This window comes from Oncorhynchus kisutch, linkage group LG26 (genome assembly GCF_002021735.2).
Source record: "Oncorhynchus kisutch isolate 150728-3 linkage group LG26, Okis_V2, whole genome shotgun sequence".
In the NCBI taxonomy this organism is placed as follows: domain Eukaryota; kingdom Metazoa; phylum Chordata; class Actinopteri; order Salmoniformes; family Salmonidae; genus Oncorhynchus; species Oncorhynchus kisutch.
The window spans coordinates 31,318,746-31,338,590 of NC_034199.2; the positions used below are offsets into that span (position 1 = coordinate 31,318,746).

Below are 19,845 nucleotides of genomic sequence, written 5' to 3' on the forward strand. Positions count from 1 at the left end.
GTGTTCCTTTTGTCCAGGTTGGAAAGGGTAGTGTGGAGTGCAATAGAGATTGCGTCATCTGTGGATCTATTTGGGTGGTAAGCAAATTGGAGTGGGTCCATGGTTTTTGGGATGATGGTTTTGATGTGAACCAAAGCATTTCATGGCTACAAATGTGAGTGCTACGTGGCGGTAGTCATTTAGACAGGTTGCCTTGGCGTTCTCGGACTATGGTGGTTTGCTTGAAACATGTGGGTATTACAGACTCGGTCAGGGAGAGTTTAAAAATGTCAGTGAAGACACTTGCCAGCTAGTCAGCGCATGCTCTGAGTACGCGTCCTCGTAATCCATCTGTCCCTGCGGCCTTGTGAATGTTAACCTGTTTAAATGCCTTACTCACATTGGCTACGGAGAGCGTGATCATACAGTCGTCCGGAACAGCTAGTGCTCTCATGCATGGTTCAGTGTTGCTTGTCTCGAAGCGAGTATAGAAGGCATTTAGCTCGTCTGCTAGGCCCGCGTAACTGGGCAGCTCTCGGCCAGGTTTCCCTTTGTAATCTATGATAGTTAGCAAGCCCTGCCACATCCGACGAGCATCAGAGCCGGTGTAGTAGGATCCATATTGACACTTTGCATGTTTGATGGTTTGCAGGAGGGCGTAGCAGGATTTCCTATAAGCCTATGGTTTAGTGTCCCGCTCATTGACTCTAAACTTTAGCTCATTGCAGATGTTGCCTGTAACACATGGCTTCTGGTTGGGATATGTACGTACGGTCACTGTGGGGACGACATCGCCGGAGCATTTATTAATAAAGCCGGTGGCTGATGTGATCAACTCCTCAATGTTATTAGATGAATTCCGGACCATATTCCAGTTTCTGCTAGTGAAACAGTCCGTTAGCTTAGCATCTGCTTCATCTGACCATTTACGTATTGAGTGCGTCACTGGTACTTCCTGTTTGAGTTGTTGCTTGTAAGCAGGAATCAGGAAGATAGAGTTATGGCCAGATTTGCCAAATGGAGGGCGAGGGAGAGCTTTGTATGCATCACTGTGTGTAGAGTAAAGGTGATCTAGAGTTGTTTCCTCCTCTAGTTGCACTGGTGACATGCTGGTAGAAATGAGGTAAAAACAGATTTCAGTTTTCCTCCATTAAAATCACCGGCCACTAGGAGTGCCGCCTCTGGATGAGCATTTTCTGGTTTGCTTATGGCCCTATACATCTTGTTGATTGCCAGCATCGATTTGTGGTGGTAAATAATGGTGGCCATCTTGAAGCATGTGGGGACAGCAGACTGGGATAGGGATTGGTTGAATATGTTCGTAAACACTCCAGTCAGCTGTAGCAGAGGTTAATTTATTGTTTACGCTAATTATTTAAGGGTTGCTTTGTTATTTTATTTGTAAACTAAAATGCTTAATTGCATTTCAAATCATGAATGACTGGTATGCTGTGTGATGACATGAACTGGTGAATGATTGGTTGATACAGTAGCCTACATATCGAAATATGCCTAAGTTACGGTATTAAGACTAAACAGGATGCGCTCCTTGGCCTACAGCTCGATGGTGGTTATACAAGGCTGCTATACTAAGCCTACTAATGACAATTTGGAACAGTTTAAACAACGTTAATGGAATTATAAATAATACCAGAGAGGCTGTTCTAACGAGAGAGAAAACGTGTGAAGCCTTTATTACAGCATAGCAAAGATTAAAAACAGACATATTTGTGAAATTGTTCATCCGACATGTGCTTGAGTGAGGCTTGGTGCTCAAGAAAACAGTAGGCTTAAAAACTCAACCAGACAACAGAAGCAGAATCTGTCTTTTTTTCTGTAGATATATATGGATGATTTATAAAGCCAGGCACATTCAACAGTTAGGCTATTGATTATAGACCTAATTAAGTTAGGGTTTCTTAGACAATAAGGCAAGGGGTGTTTCCTCGTCTCCTCATTCAGCTGCTAACTCCGCCACATTGTTCTCAACACCAATATGCTGGTTAACGTTGCTATTATGCGCATAATAGCAACATGGTCTAGGAAAAGGCGCCAATTCAACAGCGCACTGATGTGTTTCAGAACCGTGGACAGCGACCACTATCCCAATGCGGGAGAAAGGGCATTTGTATAGAATAATATTATTTTATTAGTGTAGCACAGTTGTTCTTACATAATATAACCATATACAATTTCAGTAGCGCAGGTCTTAGAGTGATGGACTGTGCCATCCCCATGGCTTCCACAATGGATCAGTCCACTCCGATAGCGGCGAATCAGACCAATGTCTTGTATACCATGAAAAAATATATATATATTTGTTACCTACTGCTTGACTAAAGAAGTCTCAAGGGCAGCTCCATTCTCATTCAGTAATTAGAATGAGTGTAGACAGTAGGGGTGTGCGTGCGTGCATCTGTATGTGGGGGTTCTTGCGTGTGTGTGTGTCTGTCTGGCCATGACCTGTGTTTCACACGCCTTCTCTGTTTAGTCAGGTGATTAATATGACTGATTTATCATGCTATGTCAGTATGTCATGTTTACCCAGTGATCAGTGATCAGCTACATAGGCTGAGGGGAGCACGTCCTTACTCATACATTTACCCTGAGCTGTTTCATGGTATTGGCAGTGTGTGTGTTGCTGTGTGGGTGTGTACCCTGTACTTTGTCCTTTCCTAACTATATAGAACAAATGATTCTATATAGTTAGGCTATAAATATTTTTGGGGGGGCTTGTAACCATAGAATAACCTTTTTATGTGCTATATGGAACCTTTTTTGAAGGTTCTTTAAATAACCATGCTCATAAGGTTCTAAATGGAACTTTTATGGTGCTGTAGAGAATCCTTCATAAGGTTCAATAAAGAACATAAAAAAAGTTATATATAGTAGCATCAAAAAGGTTCCGCTGTGGTTACAACCCTTTTTGGGGTTATATAAACTCAGCAAAAAAAGAAACGTCCCTTTTTCAGGACCCTGTCTTTCAAAGATAATTCGGAAAAATCCAAAGAACTTCACAGGTAAAGTCCGAAATTACCACAACTACAATACCTCTTTCCCCATCTGGCCCGGTCTCTTCGTCGACACGGCGCCCCGCCGTACCACTACGACTAGTCCGCAGATGTAATTCCATCCGCTGTGCCTTCAACCGGCCTTTGCCGGACGTCGGAGCAGACGCTTCTACTTACCCCGGCCTGTTAACTTTAAACGCCGTGTCTCCCGCATGCTAGCGTAGCAACGACTACCCTGCGGCTTCCCTGTTCCATCTATTGCTGCATCCTGGACCCTATGATCACTTGGCTACATAGCTGATGCCTGCTGGACTGTTCATTTATCACAGTACTCCACTATGTTTACCTTTGTTTATCTGTCACCCTAGCCCCGAACTCAGGCCCTGTGTGTAGTTAACCGACCCTCTCTGCCAAATCATCGCCATTTTACCTGTTGTTGTTGTCTGATTAGCTGTTGTTGTTGTCTGATTAGCTGTTGTTGTCTTACCTGTTGTTGTCTTAGCTAGCTCTCCCAATCAACACCTGTGATTGCTTTATGCCTCGCTTTATGTCTCTCTCAAATGTCAATATGCCTTGTATACTGTTGTTTAGGATAGTTATCATAGTTTTAGTTTACTGCGGAACTCTTAGTCCCACTGTACATGACTCAGATACTTCCTTTGTCCCACCTCCCACACATGCGGTGACCTCACCCAGTATAACCAGCGTGTCCAGAGATGCAACCTCTCTTAGCATCACTCAGTGCCTGGGCTTACCTCCACTGTACCCGCACCCCACCATACCCCTATCAGCACATTATGCCCTGAATCTATACTATCACGCCCAGAAATCTGCTCCTTTTATTCTCTGTCCCCAACGCACTAGACGACCAGTTTTGCTAGCCTTTAGCCGTACCCTCATCCTACTCCTCCTCTGTTCCTCGGGTGATGTGGAGGCTAACCCAGGCCCTGTGTGTCTCCAGGCACTCTCATTTGTTGACTTCTGTAATTGAAAAAGCCTTGGTTTCATGCATGTTAACATCAGAAGCCTCCCTAAGTTTGTTTTACTCACTGCTTTAGCACACTCCACCAACCCTGATGTCCTTGCCATGTCTGAATCCTGGCTTAAGAAGGCCACTAAAAATTCTGAGATTTCCATACCTAACTACAACATTTTCCATCAAGATAGAACTGCCCAAGGGGGAGGAGTTGCAATCTAATGCAGAGATAGCTTGCAAAGTTCTGTAATACTTTCCAGGTCTATGCCCAAACAGTTCGAGCTTCTAATTTTAAAAATTAATCTCTCCAGAAATAAGTCTCTCACTGCCTGTTAAAGAACCCCTCAGCTCCCAGCTGTGCCCTGGACACCATATGTGATTTGATTGCCCCCCATCTATCTTCAGTGTTCGTTCTGTTAGGTGACCTAAACTGGGATATGCTTAACACCCCAGCAGTCCTACAATCTAAGCTAGATGCCCTCAGTCTCACACAAATTATCCTGGAAACCACCAGGTACAACCTTAAATCCGTAAACATGGGCAACCTCATAGATATTATCCTGACCAACTTGCCCTCCAAATACACCTCTGCTGTTTTCAACCAGGATCTCAGCGATCACTGCCTCATTGCCTGCATCCGCTATGGGTCTGCGGTCAAACGACCACCCCTCATCACTGTCAAACACTCCCTAAAACACTTCAGCGAGCAAAACTTTCTAATCGACCTGGCCCGGGTATCCTGGAAGGATATTGACCTCATCCCGCCAGTCGAGGATGCCTGGTTGTTCTTTAAAGTAATTTCCTCACTATCTTCAATAAGCATGCCCCTTTCAAAAAATGTAGAACTAAGAACAGATATAGCCCTTGGTTCACTTCAAACCTGACTGCCCTTGACCAGCACAAAAACATCTTGTGACGGACTGCAATAGCATAGAATAGTCCCCGCGATATGCAACTGTTCAGGGAAGTCAGGAACCAATACACGCAGTCAGTCAGGAAAGCAAAGGCTAGCTTTTTCAAGCAGAAATTTGCATCCTGTAGCTCTAACTCCAAAAGGTTTTGGGACACTGTAAAGTCCATGGAGAACAAGACCACCTCCTCCCAGCTGCCCACTGCACTGAGGCTAGGTAACACGGTTACCACCGATAAATCCATGATAATCAATAAGCATTTCTCTACGGCTGGCCATGCTTTCCTCCTGGCTACCCCAACCCCGGCCAACATCTCTGCACCCCGGCAGCTACTTGCCCGAGCCTCCCCAGCTTCTCCTTCACCCAAATCCAGATAGCAGATGTTCTGAAAGAGCTCAAAAACCTGGAACTGTACAAATCAACTGGGCTAGACAATCTGGAACCTCTCTATCCACCGCCATTGTTGCAAGCCCTATTACCAGTCTGTTCAACCTCTCTTTCGTATTGTCTGAGATCCCTAAAGATTGGAAAGCTGCCGCGGCCATCCCCCTCTTCAAAGGGGGTGACACTCTAGATCCAAATCGTTACAGACCTATATCCATCCTGCCCTGCCTTTCTAAAGTCTTCGAAAGCCAAGTTAATAAACAGATCACTGACCATTTCAAATCCCACCGTACCTTCTCCGCTGTGCATTCCAGTTTCCGAGCTGGTCATGGGTGCACCTCAGCCACGCTGAGCCACGCTCAAGGTACTGAATGCCGTCTTCATCGACCTGGCCAAGGCTTTCGACTCTGTCAATCACCGTATTCTTATCGGCAGACTCAATAGCCTTGGTTTCTCAAATGACTTCCTCGCCTGGTGAGTTTCTCAAATGACTGCCTCAACTACTTCACAGACAGAGTTCAGTGTGTCAAATCGGAGGGCCTCTGGCAGTCTCTATGGGGGTAACACAGGGTTCAATTATCAGGCCGACATTTTTCTCTGTATATATCAACGATGTTGCTCTTGCTGCGGGTGATTCCCTGATCCACCTCTACACAGACGACACTATTCTGTGTACATCCGGCCCTTCTTTGGACACTGTGCTATCTAACCTCCAAGCGAGCTTCAATGCCATACAACACTCCTTCCATGGCCTCCAACTGCTCTTAAACGATAGTAAAACCAAATGCATGCTTTTCAACTGTTCGCTGCCCGCACCCGCCCGCCCGACTAGCATCACTACTCAGGCTAGACTGTAAACTCTCCTTCTAGACTCAAATCAAACATCTCCAATCCAAAATCAATCTAGAATCGGCTTTCTATTTTGCAACAAAGCCTCCTTCACTCACGCTGCCAAACTTACCCTGTAAAACTGACTATCCTACCGATCCTCGACTTTGGCGATGTCGTCTACAAAATAGCTTCCAATACTCTACTCAGCAAATTGGATGTAGTCTATCACAGTGCCATCCATTTTGTTACCAAAGCACCTTATACCACACACCACTGCGACCTGTATGCTCTAGTCGGCTGGCCCTCGCTACATATTCATCGCCAGACCCACTGGCTCCAGGTCATCTATAAGTCTATGCTATGTAAAGCTCCACCTTATCGCATCTCACTGGTCACAATAACAACACCCACCTGTAGCACGCGCTCCAGCAGGTGTATCTCACTGGTCATCCCCAAAGCCAACACCTCATTTGGCCGCCTTTCATTCCAGTTCTCTGCTGCCAGTGACTGGAACGAATTGCAGAAATCGCTGAAGCTGGAGACTTACATTTCCCTCACTAACTTTAAACATCCGCTATCTGAGCAGCTAACTGATCACTGCAGCTGTACATAGTCCATCTGTAAATAGCCCACCCTATCTCATCCCCATGTTGTTTTTATTTACTTTGCTGCTCTTTTGCACACCAGTGTCACTACTTACACACCATCATCTGCTCATCAACATCTGCTCATCTATCACTCCAGTGATATTTATTGCCTTATCTCCTCATGCCATTTGCACACACTCTATATAGACTTTATTTTTTTTCTATTGTGTTATTGACTGTACGCTTGTTTATTCCATGTGTACCTCTATGTTGTTGTCATTGCAAGCAATCTCAACACCGTGCGTTACAGGGAAGACATCCTCCTCCCTCATGGGGTACCCTTCCTGCAGGCTCATCCTGACATGACCCTCCAGCATGACAATGCCACCAGCCATACTGCTAGTTCTGCGCGTGATTTCCTGCAAGATAGGAATGTCAGTGTTCTGCCATGGCCAGCAAATAGCCCGGATCTCAATCCCATTGAGCACGCCTGGTACCTGTTGGATCGAAGGGCGAGGGCTAGGGACAATCCCCCCAGAAATGTCTGGGAACTTGCAGGTGCCTTGGTTGAAGAGTGGGGTAACATCTCACAGCAAGAACTGGCAACTCTGGTGCAGTCCATGAAGAGTAGATGCACTGCAGTACTTAATGCAGCTGGTGGCCACACCAGATACTGGCTGTTACTTTTGATTTTGACCCCCCTATTGTTCAGGGACACATTATTCAATTTCACATGTCTGTGGAACATGTTCAGTTTATATCTCAGTTGTTCAATCTTATGTTCCTACAAATATTTACACATGTTAAGTTTGCTGAAAATAAACGCAGTTGACAGTGAGAGGAAGGTTTTTTTGCTGAGTTTAGAACCCTTTTTTATGGTTCAGTATAGAACCTTCATGGAGAATGGATCTATAAACATCCTTTCTCAATCTCAAAGGTTCTTTGTGGAACCATACAGGTTTTTATATTAAATTAATTTTAAATATCATGAATAAAAATGCAAAGATCCTTTGACGGGCTTAATGGGTTCTCAGTATGGTTCTGCATAGAACCATCACCCTTCCCAAAGAACCCTTGAAAGACAATTGTTTAGTCTGTGCCTATTTTCGTGTGTGCTCTATCTCATGTATGTGTGTGTGTGTGTGTGTGTGTGTGTGTGTGTGTGTGTGTGTGTGTGTGTGTGTGTGTGTGTGTGTGTGTGTGTGTGTGTGTGTGTGTTTTCCCCAGGGTTGTGGTTGTCGGTGGGGATGGCTCGGTGGCCGAGGTGGCCCATGGGCTGTTGCTCCGGGCCCAGATGGATGCAGGCAGGGACACAGACTCCATGTTCACGCCTGTCCGAGCAACACTTCCTCTAGGGCTAATACCAGCAGGTGATGAGCAAGGATGGTGGTACACACACACAGACACACACACACACACACACACACACACACACTGACAGACACACAGACACCCCAGCAGGTGAAGAGCAAGGGTGGCTTGACCACTCTCCTCTGCAGCTGTTCTCAATCCTCCCCAATATTTAGAACAACTTTTCTCCAGGTGATGAGATGACCCTATAGTTTATGAAGAGTACATCTGCTATTACAACACCATATTAGTTTGAATGGTTTTAGTTTGTATGTTACTACACACCATCAGGCCATAGAGGTCAGGGTGCTTCTAAATGTTTTCTTGAAGCATAGCAGACAGAGGATTCTCACATTACAGCACTGTAAAATGTGCTAACAGATCTAAATGATTTTTTATCTAATCAAAACGTATTCAGAACCATGTAATTGACAAACATCTCAATATTATCCCATATCAAGGACATTTCCATAGAGAGAGTGATTTATTCTATTGAAAACACTGTTCGTTGAAGCAAATGTATCATTTTTAATTTGGTTTAATTTGGTTTAATTTGATTTGATTGCACTGGGAGCAAATTGCCTTCTATTTGAGACAGAACCACGATTATACAGCGTTCTACTGCACTTTAGAATTGTGAACATTGGCAGTCTATCAACCTTTGTAAATGCATGTGGCTCAGACATTAACTGATTCTGAGCCTCATGCAGTGGATGGTTATAAAGAGCTCATCACTCCAATTATTTGTGGATTAAACCCTCATAGCCACACACACACGCCATGAATGACCCTACACACCACAGCCAGCAGCGAGGGTATCAACAATGCTGGCGTGGGCCAGTCTGGCTTTTTAAGCCAACAGTTTGACCTTCATGTGTCATTCTAGGCTGTGGTGGTAAAATTGAGTGCTGCTGTTAGCAGCCAAGAATGGAAGCCGTCCAACTCTGCACCCCCTGCAAATTGGATGCTCAGAAGTCACTGTATCTCTTCATTAGTGGGTTTCCCTATGGAGTATTTGTAAACAGTTTCCAATCACAAACAGGAGAGCGAGGTGAGATCGGCACCCTAGGAGGAATAGATACCACTGTACCAGGAATAGGTCACTCCTGAGACTGAGGAGGGATGTGATCATATCTCCTTTGTTGATGGAAGTAATAAACAAGCTCCACAGCAGCCCTGTGTTCAAATACTATTTCAGGGGATTTCAGTTACTTTCAGGGGATTTCAGTTACTTTCAGGGGATTTCAGTTACTTTCAGGGGATTTCAGTTACTTTCAGGGGATTTCAGTTACTTTCAGGGGATTTCAGTTACTTTCAAAGTCATTTGGTAAGTAAGTGTTTTGATATGTTTTATTTGAAAACAGAAGTAGTTGAACATTCGAATGTTTTTGGAAATACACATGGAACGTTTTGAAAAAGCAGTTGATTCGGGCCCCATGATTAGAAAATACACAAATACACAGATAACAAGAATTTAAATGACAAATATTCAAATACACAGGTCTGCTCCACAGTTTACCAACATTACACCATTTGAATTTAAAAGATAGGTGGTATTATGGTACTATCAAAGTTAACAATTATATCCATAGTCTCAACAATATCCATATCTATTATCTATCTCACACTTCTTGCATTTAATGCATTTGTTTGTTTTCTGAGATTTTAAAGTTGAGCTAACTAATTGCTATTGCTGTCATAGTTAAAACTTTTACATCGTAATTAAAAATAATAATAATCCAGTCATCACATCATCTTACTTAAACAGAATCAGTAGTGCTACACAGAGGATCACAAATACATTTAATTTAGAGAAAGGCCAATTAAATGCCCTGAGCATGCTAATCAAGAAACCATTTCTAATTTCTACATACATATTATACAGCTGTTTGGTATGTGTAGCATATAAACAACAGGATTCAAATTTATTGGACCGGTTTAAAGGGTTTCAGGGGGACTATTAATTTCTTTGATATTCCAGACAAACCACCAAAATGTTGGTGCTGTTAGTTTTCCCTTCCAGAGTCTCTCTCCCTCTCTCTCTTTCGCTCTTTTTCTCCCTATCTCTCTCTCTCCCTATCTCTCTCTCTGTCTCTTATTCTCTCTCTTTGAGACATGCTTGACTAGACTAGCATCACATTCATCTGCCGGCCAGGGTGGGGAGACATTAACAGGCATATGAATATTCATGATGTCTGCTTAATTAAGTTAATTGTTCTGCAGAAGTGCCTTGCACACTTCCAAGGACATTTTATTTCTCTATCTATCACTCTCTCTTTTTTCTCTTACTCTTTCTCTCTCTTTATTTCCTCTCTCTGTCTCTATCTCTCTCTTCCACCTCGCCTCCTGCATGTTATCTCTCTTCATCTGTAGTGCTGTTGTATGTATGGGTGATGTACAGTGTTCATATGGAGATGCTAACATTGTTGGCGCAGTATGAACAAGTGTGTGTCTTTTGGGAAGAGGTAATTAATGAGGGTGGAATTGCCATCGCTGGTGATAATGTGAGCACCACCCACAACAATGGCTAGGAACAATAGATGCTAACACAACTGATGATGTAAAATACTATATTATCATCGACACTAGTTCCATTGTAGAATGGGGGAAATCTCAGATGGCATTTATCTATGTAATTATTAATCACACTATGCAAATGATTAGTTCATGCATAATAAACAATTACAATGCTTATCCTCTCTAAACATTTAGAAATGTATTAGCTACTTTAAGTATCTTAATTACATGTAACTCACATTTCAATGTATTTTTTAAGTTAAATTCTACGACTAATCACCAATCTGTATTTGTTATGAATGAAAATATACCTGAAATTCCCTTTACCCTTCTTATCAAATGTAATTGCAGCAATGAAGATGCAGGGTCTGGAGAGGGGTTGGTTTGGAGGGGGGGTGGGGTTGTAACTGTATAACAGTAGCAGAAACTTGGTAAGTGTATCTTTCTGTAGCCGATCTGTCTGATATGACTCCTGTATGTGTTCCGTGGTATCCACGCCACCATGTCAGAGGAGAGGCGGGAAAGGTCAGTTTCTCACCCAGCCAGTCTGTCTATAGACCTACTCATTTACAGACATCAGTTCTTATATCCTGTTCATCTGCGCAAACAACATGGCAGATAGCAGCATGAAAGGAAATGCCTACTCACCAAGTGACAGACAACCTTGTCTCTCTGTCTCTGTCTCTGTCTCTGTCTCTCTCTCTCTCTCTCTCTCTCTCTCTCTCTCTCTCTCTCTTCTTTCTCTCTCTCTTGCTCTCTCTGTGCTCTCTCTCTCTCTCTCTTGCTCTCTCTCTCTCTCTCTTGCTCTCTCTCTGCTCTCTCTCTCTCTTCTTTATCTCACTCTCTTGCTCTCTCTCCATCTCTTTCTCTTGCTCTCTCTTGCTCTCTCTCTGCTCTCTCTCTCTCTCCATCTTTCTTTCTCTCTCTCCCTCTCTCTCTCTCTTTCTCTCTCTCTGCTCTCTCTCTCTCTCCATCTCTTTCTCTCTCTCAATTCAATTTCATTTGCTTTATTGGCATGACGTATCAATGTACATATTGCCAAAGCTAATTTAGGATATTTACAATATAAAAATGAGAATCAGAATTGTCAATGGGACAACAGTAACAACAAAACCAAGTGTCAAAATAACCATACATTCAACAATAACAATAAGCATACAGTAGAGGACATGTGCAGGTTGATTGGTCTGTCAGACACAGTCCCTCAACTTATGAAACCTTGAATAATGGTTTCAAATTTGGGGAAATGACACTAATTGTTTTATATTTTTGTAACATTTTGTCAGGAAATGCAGCTCCGTCTCAGGTTCTGCTGTTGTGCAGTGGCTGGGAGGGAGCCAGATTTTCCTGTGTCTACCCTTCTCAATGGCAAGGCTGTGCTCACTGAGCCTGTACTTTGTCAAGGTTTTTCTAAGGTTTTGATCAGTAACCATGGTCAAATATTTAGCCACGGTGTACTGTCGATTTAGGGCCAGATAGCACTGCATTTTGCTTTGTGTTTGTGCTTGTGTTTCCCAATAAGCAATATAGTTTTGTTTTGACTGTGTTGTAATTTGGTTTATGCTGATTGATTGGATGTTCTGGTCCTGAAGCTTCAGTGTGTTAGTAGAACAGGTTTGTGAACTCAGGAACAGCTGGATGAGGGGACTCTTTTCTTTGCTCAACTCTTGGAATTGCAGGGCTTGGTAGTGATATGAGAGGGGGTCACTGCATTTTAGATGTTTCCAAAACTTAATTGCTCTTTTTTGAGTTTTTATTATTAGTGGATATTGGCCTAATTCTGCCCTGCAAGCATTGTTTGTTGTTTTCCTCTGGACATGTAGGAGAATCTTACAGAACTCTGCATGCAAGGTTTCATTAGGGTGTTTGTCCCATTTTATGAAATCTTGTTTTGCAAGTGGACCCCACACCTCGCTGCCATAAAGTGCAATTGGTTCAATGACATATTCAATTAGTTTTAGCCAAATTTTAATAGGTATTTCAATTTGAATTAGCTTTTTAATGGGGTAGAATGGCCTGCGTGCTTTCTCTCTCAGTTCATTTACTGCCTCATTAAGGTGTCCAGTTGAGCTTATTTTTAAACCTAAGTAATTGTAGTGTGTTGCAGTACTCTATATATTTTGTACCAATTAAGAACTTTGGTCTAATTCTCTGAGATCTGGATCTTCTCTGGAAAATCATTATTTTAGTCTTTTTGGGGTTTACTGCCAGGGCCCAGGTGTGGAAGTACTGCTCTAGCAGGTCCAGGCTCTGCTGTAGGCCATGTGCTGTGGGTGACAGCAGGCATAGGTCATCTGCGAAGAGTAGACATTTAACTTCTGAATTGTAGAGACTAACACCAGGAGCTGAGGATTTTTCTACAGTAGTGGCCAATACGTTAATGTAAATATTGAAGAGTGCAGGGCTCAGATTGCAACCCTGACGAATGCCCCGCCCCTGGTTAAAGAATTCTGTTATTTTCTTGCCAGTATACATTGATTTAATTATGTCATATGTTTTACCCCCTACACCACTTTCAAGAAATTTGTAGAACAGTCCTGTATGCCAAATAGAATCAAATGCTTTTTGGAAGTCGATAAGCAAGCTTTATAAGAGAGAGCCTGAAGTTTCTTATAGAGCTCCTGGTCAGTAATTGAGGAGTCCAATGGATTTTGATTGTCCTTTATAGCTTTTTCTAATCCATTCAACTTCTCATGAATTTGACGTTGTTCTGCGTTTGTGTCAATTTGAACGGTGTTGTAAAGTGTTTTAAAATGGGTTGTCCATATGTCACCATTTTGTATCGCAAATTTTTCTTGTTTAGTTTTTTCCAATTTTGCCAGAAGTTGTTTGTGTTTATGGACTTTCTCTCTCCATCTCTTTCTCTCGCTCTCTCTTGCTCTCTCTCTGCTCTCTATCTCTTTCTCTCTCTCTCTGCTCTCTCTCTCTCTTTCTCTCTCTCTCTCTCCATCTCTTTCTCTCGCTTTCTCTCTCTTTCTCATGCTCTGTCTCTCTCTCTCTCCTGTGTGTTTGTCTATGTCTGTAATCTGTACAAACACACTGACACCTGTTCTATTCCGGCCACCGCTGACCGCAAGGTAAACTCGGCTTAATTGGCATCAGACAATATTAAGTTGAATGACTTTCCTCTAACAAAGTGCTCATTTTGTTCATTATTAACCCAACCTCTACAGACAGTGAGATACAGTGTGTTTGCATAGGTTTCCTCGTCTTTTGTATCACTGTGAATCGTGATAGCTTGCTACAATCAGGTGGCTTACTTCTGCAATAATAAGGTCAGCCATTATAGGTTTGGGAAATCCGAGAATGTATATACTGTAAGTGAATGAGAGAATAGCCAAACTACCTGGATGGTAAAGACATTCCCCTGTGAGAACTACCTATTGTTTGATGATGTTCTGCATGTCTTTCTCCCCAGGGTCCACTGACGTGGTGGCCTGTTCTGTCCATGGCATACGGCATCCTGTTACTGCTGCAATGCACATCATCATGGGTACGTTCTCATGTTCTCCTGTTCTCCTGTGTTATTCCATTTCATCTGTAGAAATCACTACAATACTACTGATTATAGAGCTGCAATGGAACAGCCTGGCGGGTAGGAGCGTTGGGCAAGTAACCGAAAGGTTGCTGGATTGAATCCCTGAGCTGACAAGGTAAAACTGTAATTAAGCCCCTGAGTAAATCAAATCAAATGTTATTTGTCACATGCGCTGAATACAACAAGGCGGTTAACCCACTGTTCCCCAGGCAGCGAAGACGTGGATGTCGATTAAGGCAGCCCTCCACACCTCTCTGATTCAGAGGGGTTGGGTTAAATGGGGAAGACACATTTCAGTTGATTGCATTCAGTTATACAACTGACTAGGTAACCCCCTTTCCCCTTCCCTAATGGAGCTCAAATATACACTGACTGGATTACTATGTAAATGGCATGCATATTTACTTTACTAGTCCACCGAGTTGTGTGAGTGTGTGTGTGCGTGTGTGAGCGTGCGTGTGTGATCCACACACAGAGTACCAGTTTCAGAATTATAAGGTTCTCTTCTGCCACAATAGAATGATAGGTGAGAAACTAGTAGTTGGCGCAATCTGGTGCTTAAAGTCCTTAATTAGCTCCATAAAGTCCTTAATTAGCTCCATAAAGTCCTTAATTAGCTCCATAAAGTACTTAATTAGCTCCATAGCTGACATTGTGGGAGGCTCTGAGCAGAGTTGCTGGTATTGTCGTCTAGATCTGGTTAACAGGTCCCCTGGAAGAATGTACAGTCCCTGGAGAACGACAGGGAAGGGCTGTCATTCTGTCCCTCACACCGTCTCTATTTTTTCTCATATGACTAGATAGGGCTTTCTCACACTCACTGAGTCTGTTGTGACAGACTGAACATAAGTGTTAATAAATCTAGTAGCTGCCTTGGTTCTGGTGTCACAGAGAATACAAACACCTAAAACCACACACACACACACCTATACTATACATCTGTTGGCTGGTCTGCTGGTCCACAACCGACTGCAGTGATCTGCTTTTTACCTCAGTGAGGCTATCGTCTGATGTCTGTCTGTCTATGTGTCTGTCCATCTGTTCTGTCTGTCTGAGGAAGGAGTTGGAAGTTCCTGGTAGTTAACTGTCTGGTCTGTTGTGTTGTCTGTGCTGTGTGAGTCTGGGCTTAGCCTGACAGACAAGAGGATTGGGCTTGTGTCAAGGGATTACACATAGTAGCAGGGCTTGGAAAACATGACAGACAAAATATCATTTGTAGGTTTCTCCTGTTGTGCAAAATCATAGAACAATAGAAAATAATCCTCTTTATGCGGACATTTCAGCAATACATTTCTTGCATTATCTGTCTCTGTGTTATAAGTGCAGTACAATGTGTACTGAAACCAGTTTGAAATGTTATGGAAAAATGGCATCTATCCCATGCAGAAAATTGTGTGTACAGTACAAATGGAAATCCCATTGAAACAATCACTCATGCTACAATAGACTTCCATTATAAACCCAATGCTGACCTCAACTAAACGAGATAAACCTACTCTTCATTAAATCATCTGTCTTACGTTATGAACCATATGGTGCTGTAATCCATAACACTGAGCTAGGTGAGACTTCTAGCAGCACCCAGGCCTGCAGTTCAGTCCAGTTCTGTCAGCGGTTATGTAGATGGATGAGTTGTTTTGTGTTCACATTCGTGTACACATATAATAGCACTGTGAGAATATGTCATACAATTCACACTTTATTCTGAGTTGACAATATGGAGCAGCATTTGATAATTTATCTCCCTGTCTAAGCATCTTATTCAGGGAATGCAAACAAACATTTCTTAAGTCGTCTTTTTGACATGACTGAACCTTTCCTCCTTCCAAAAAGCTGTCAAATCTCACCTGATTAGAAATGAACACACAGACAAATGTTTTTATTTTGGTCTTAAAATATGTCTAGCCTTTTGGCTTAGAGGCAAACTAATGTAAACAACAACACAGAACACCTGACACCAACAGGGCATGGTGATGCTTATTTACGACAGGCTGATATAGGGCTTGTTGGTTTTCTAATTAAGCAATATTTACGCATGTGAATAAGGCCAACTGGCAGGATGTTTTAGACCATAATGAATATTCATGAGGTATGGGATCGGGGAGCCATATATGGGCGAGACAGAAAGAGGTCAGGAATGTGTGTTGGCCAATAGGATGGGACCTGTGTCTGTACCATCAGAAGCCTGTATTGCCACAAGAGCTATGGCTATGACATAGTCTGATTATAATGGAAGTTATTAACCAGAGGTAAATAATTCACCATTTTGATGCTGGACTAAATGTAGGCGTACCGCGGAAGTGGAGGAATGCTGACAGAGGACACTTCATCCAGTAGAAACCTGTCATTCCAGCTGCAGCATCATGATGCCAACTTCATACAGTACAGTCATTGATATCTGTGATATCTATACTTCTGCCGTCTTTGTTTCCAATCTGTGTGTCTCTCCAGGACATCATCAGGAGGTAGATGTGTGTAGTTTCAGTTCTCTGGGTCGCCTTCTGCGTTTCGGCTTCTCCGCCATGTTTGGTTTCGGCGGGCGGACGCTGGCCTTGGCAGAGAGGCATCGCTGGATGCCACCCGGGCAGAGACGGGAGTTTGCCGTGATCAAAACGCTGGCAAACCTCAAGTAAGACAGTCTCTCTCTAGAGAGTCACATGCAAAGACACACATGCACAGTGTGCACACACACACACACAAACACACAAAAACACACATCACACCAGTTCCCTCATAAAGTGTGGAATAATCCTCCAGGGACTGAGACTTGCCAGCCTGCTATCAAAGCTAGGGTTTCCTTCTGAGCAGTCTCTTCATCACACATTAATCTGTCTCTAGAGAACCATCCCTCCTCTTCTCCAATCTAGCCATCTGAAGTCTGCACTCTCTCTTCTCTTCTCTTCGGGACTCTTCTCCCTCACCCCTCCCTCCCCCTCCATATCTCTCTCTCTTCTCTTCGGTACTCTTCTCCCCCTCCCTCCCTCCCTCCTCCCTCCCTCCTCCCTCCCTCCCTCCCTCCTCCTCCCTCCCTCCCTCCCTCCTCCCTCCCTCCTCCCTCCCTCCCTCCCTCCCTCCCTCCCCTCCCTCCCTCCCTCCCTCCCCTCCCTCCCTCCCTCCCTCCCTCCCCTCCCTCCCTCCCTCCCTCCCTCCCTCCCCTCCCTCCCTCCCCTCCCTCCCTCCCTCCCTCCCCCTCCCTCCCTCCCTCCATATCTCTCTCTCTCTTTCTCTCTCTCTCTCTCTCTCTCTCTCTCTCTCTCTCTCTCTCTCTCTCTCTCTCTCTCTTCTCTCTCTCTCCCTCCCCCTCCCTCCCCCTCCATATCTCTCTCTCTCTCTCTCTCTCTCTCTCTCTCTCTCTCTCTCTCTCTCTCTCTTTCTCTCTCTCTCTTTCTCTCTCTCTACCCTCTCCCTCTCCCTCCCTCCCCCATCCATATCTCTCTCTCTCTTCTCTTCGGTACTCTCTCTCTCTCTCTTCTCTTCGGTACTCTTCTCCCTCTCCCTCCCTCCCCCTCCATATCTCTCTCTTTCTTCCTCTCTCTCTCTCTCTCTCTTTCTTTCTCTCTCTCTCTGTCTCTCTCTCTCTCTGTCTCTCTGTCTCTCTCTCTGTCTCTCTGTCTCTCTCTCTCTCTCTCTCTCTCTGTCTCTCTCTCTCTCTGTCTCTCTCTCTCTGTCTCTCTCACTCTCTCTCTCTGTCTCTCTCTCTCTCTCTCTCTCTCTCTCTCTCTCTCTGTCTCTCTCTCTCTCTCTCTCTCTCTCTCTGTCTCTCTCTCTCTCTCTGTCTCTGTCTGTCTGTGTCTGATTGCAGGCCTGAAGACTGTGAGTTGTCCTATCTTCCTGTGAAGAAGGTCCAGACTGAAACCCTGGATCCAGTAAAGTAAGTGACAGAAGTCTGTCTGATGATTAGACTCTGTAGTCCAAGTTTGATAGTATTTAGCTGTGTGAAATTGATGTAGAAGATCAACCAACTAAATATGAGGGGAGAATCTCACACAGAAAGACAAAAGACAAAATTATGCATCTGAAAACAAATGTCAAAACTGTTTTTGCAACCGTTTTTTTGTTTGTTGCAGAAATGAGTACTTAAAGGACGACATGGGTGAGTTTGTCATGGATGATGTTTATCAATCTGAACTTTTCTAAATATCACCTTCTAGTTTAACTCTCTCCTCACTAAAACTTCTCCCCCCCTTGGTCTTCTCTAGAAGAGGAAGAGTCGTGGACGACCACCCGGGGTCTGTTCCTCAACGTCAGCATCATGGCCATCCCTTGTCTCTGCTCTATGGCCCCCAGGGGCCTGGCCCCTAACACCAGGTATGTGAGTCTCTCTTTCTTTCAAACATTTTATTTTACATTTTCAATACATCACAGTACAACAACAACAACAACATATACACAAAACAACAGCGATGTCAAGGTCTTCTAAAAATAAAACATGTTAGAAAAAGCAAATGAGGAATGTGGGTCTCTCTGATCACAACTACCTCCTGCATGTGTGACTGCAGTACATGGATGCAAACCTGCATCAATGCCTACATGTGCGTGAGTGCATACGAGCCTGCATCTATGTCTAGTATGTGTGTGTGGTTGACTGAGCAATGTGCATGACCTAAGTCCTGGACCAGTGATAATGGCTTGATGACTCCAAGCATCCATGCCATGCTGTGTTAGGTGTGAGTAAATAAGCCAATGAGTGAACTGGGTCAGTGTGTCTGTGGTGTTTCAGTAGACATGGAGCCCAGCCTCCCAGCCAGGCCATTGCCATACAGGGGCCGTACCAACCAGTTCCAGGTAATCCTCTGGGATTGAGATCAGACTACCAAGGTCAAAGGCTTCTAACTGGACTAATCGGCACATAATGACTGATTAAAGGGAGTGGCAGAGTTTATTAAAGGGAGTGGCAGAAAGGGAGAACTTAAAGACCAGAGCATCTGTGGGCACTGCAGGACCAGGACTTCTAGGTGGTTTATACAAATGGCATCCTATTCCCTACACTCTTAGAATGTCTCTTAGATCCTCAAGGAACCTCTGGATTTCCTCAAGGAACCATTGCTAGTCAATGGTTCATATTTGCACCTTTGTTTAGTAGAGCGGTTCTTGGAGGAACCTTTTAATGTTTCAATGTAGCAACTGATTCCTGGAGGAACCATGGACTAGAAGCATGGCTTAGTAGGGGCGTGCCTTTCATATAGATATTTTTGGGCCACCTGTGGTGCTAAATGTAATTCCTGCTCATCTGTTCTGTTGTATTGTCAGGTTGAACACTGACAGTTTTGTAGCTTCAATGAGTCTTCGATAGGTGTATGAGTTCCTCAAGAGCCTTTGCAAGAGTTGGAATGGTTACCACTTTATATTTTATATGTAATCAGTAAAGTAAGTATTATTGATATTATAATATGTAATATGCATAAATATTAATGGAAAATTTGAGGTGTACAAACTGAACATGATGAACAGGAATGTCATTTACTCCAACGGGTGGACAAAAAGAACCAGCTCAATACCACGCCTCCAATAAGCCACACCTCTAATCTTCTGATAGGCTGACACCTCTACAATATATTATTCAAAATGTTTGAAATTGAACCTCTCCAATCACAAAAAGGTTCTGGTTTGAACCTTTACACAGGGGTTCCTCAAAGGCCCTCTTCAGAGGGGCTCCTCAAGGAACCTTTTTGAACTGGAAAGGCTCCCGCTGTGTGGCAATTTTTAGAACCCCAAAAGGTTCTTCCAGGCTCCTGTGTAGTGCACTACATAGGGAATAGAG

At 43.6% G+C, this 19,845-nt stretch overlaps 1 protein-coding gene across 3 annotated transcripts in view; it reads left to right on the forward strand.

Annotated features, from left to right (window-relative positions):
- cerkl (CERK like autophagy regulator) overlaps positions 1–19,845 on the forward strand; it is a 104,257-nt gene that overhangs the window by 70,504 nt on the left and 13,908 nt on the right. For 2 of the 3 annotated variants that reach the window (XM_020462232.2, XM_020462233.2), the window contains exons 5-10: positions 7,907–8,049; positions 13,965–14,039; positions 16,536–16,713; positions 17,887–17,955; positions 18,152–18,177; positions 18,284–18,392. In XM_020462232.2, the coding sequence (XP_020317821.1) occupies positions 7,907–8,049; positions 13,965–14,039; positions 16,536–16,713; positions 17,887–17,955; positions 18,152–18,177; positions 18,284–18,392 (600 nt within the window). Of the gene's footprint in view, positions 1–7,906; positions 8,050–13,964; positions 14,040–16,535; positions 16,714–17,886; positions 17,956–18,151; positions 18,178–18,283; positions 18,393–18,583; positions 19,388–19,845 lie in introns of those variants that run through there. The other variant, XM_031805395.1, reaches the window with a different exon arrangement.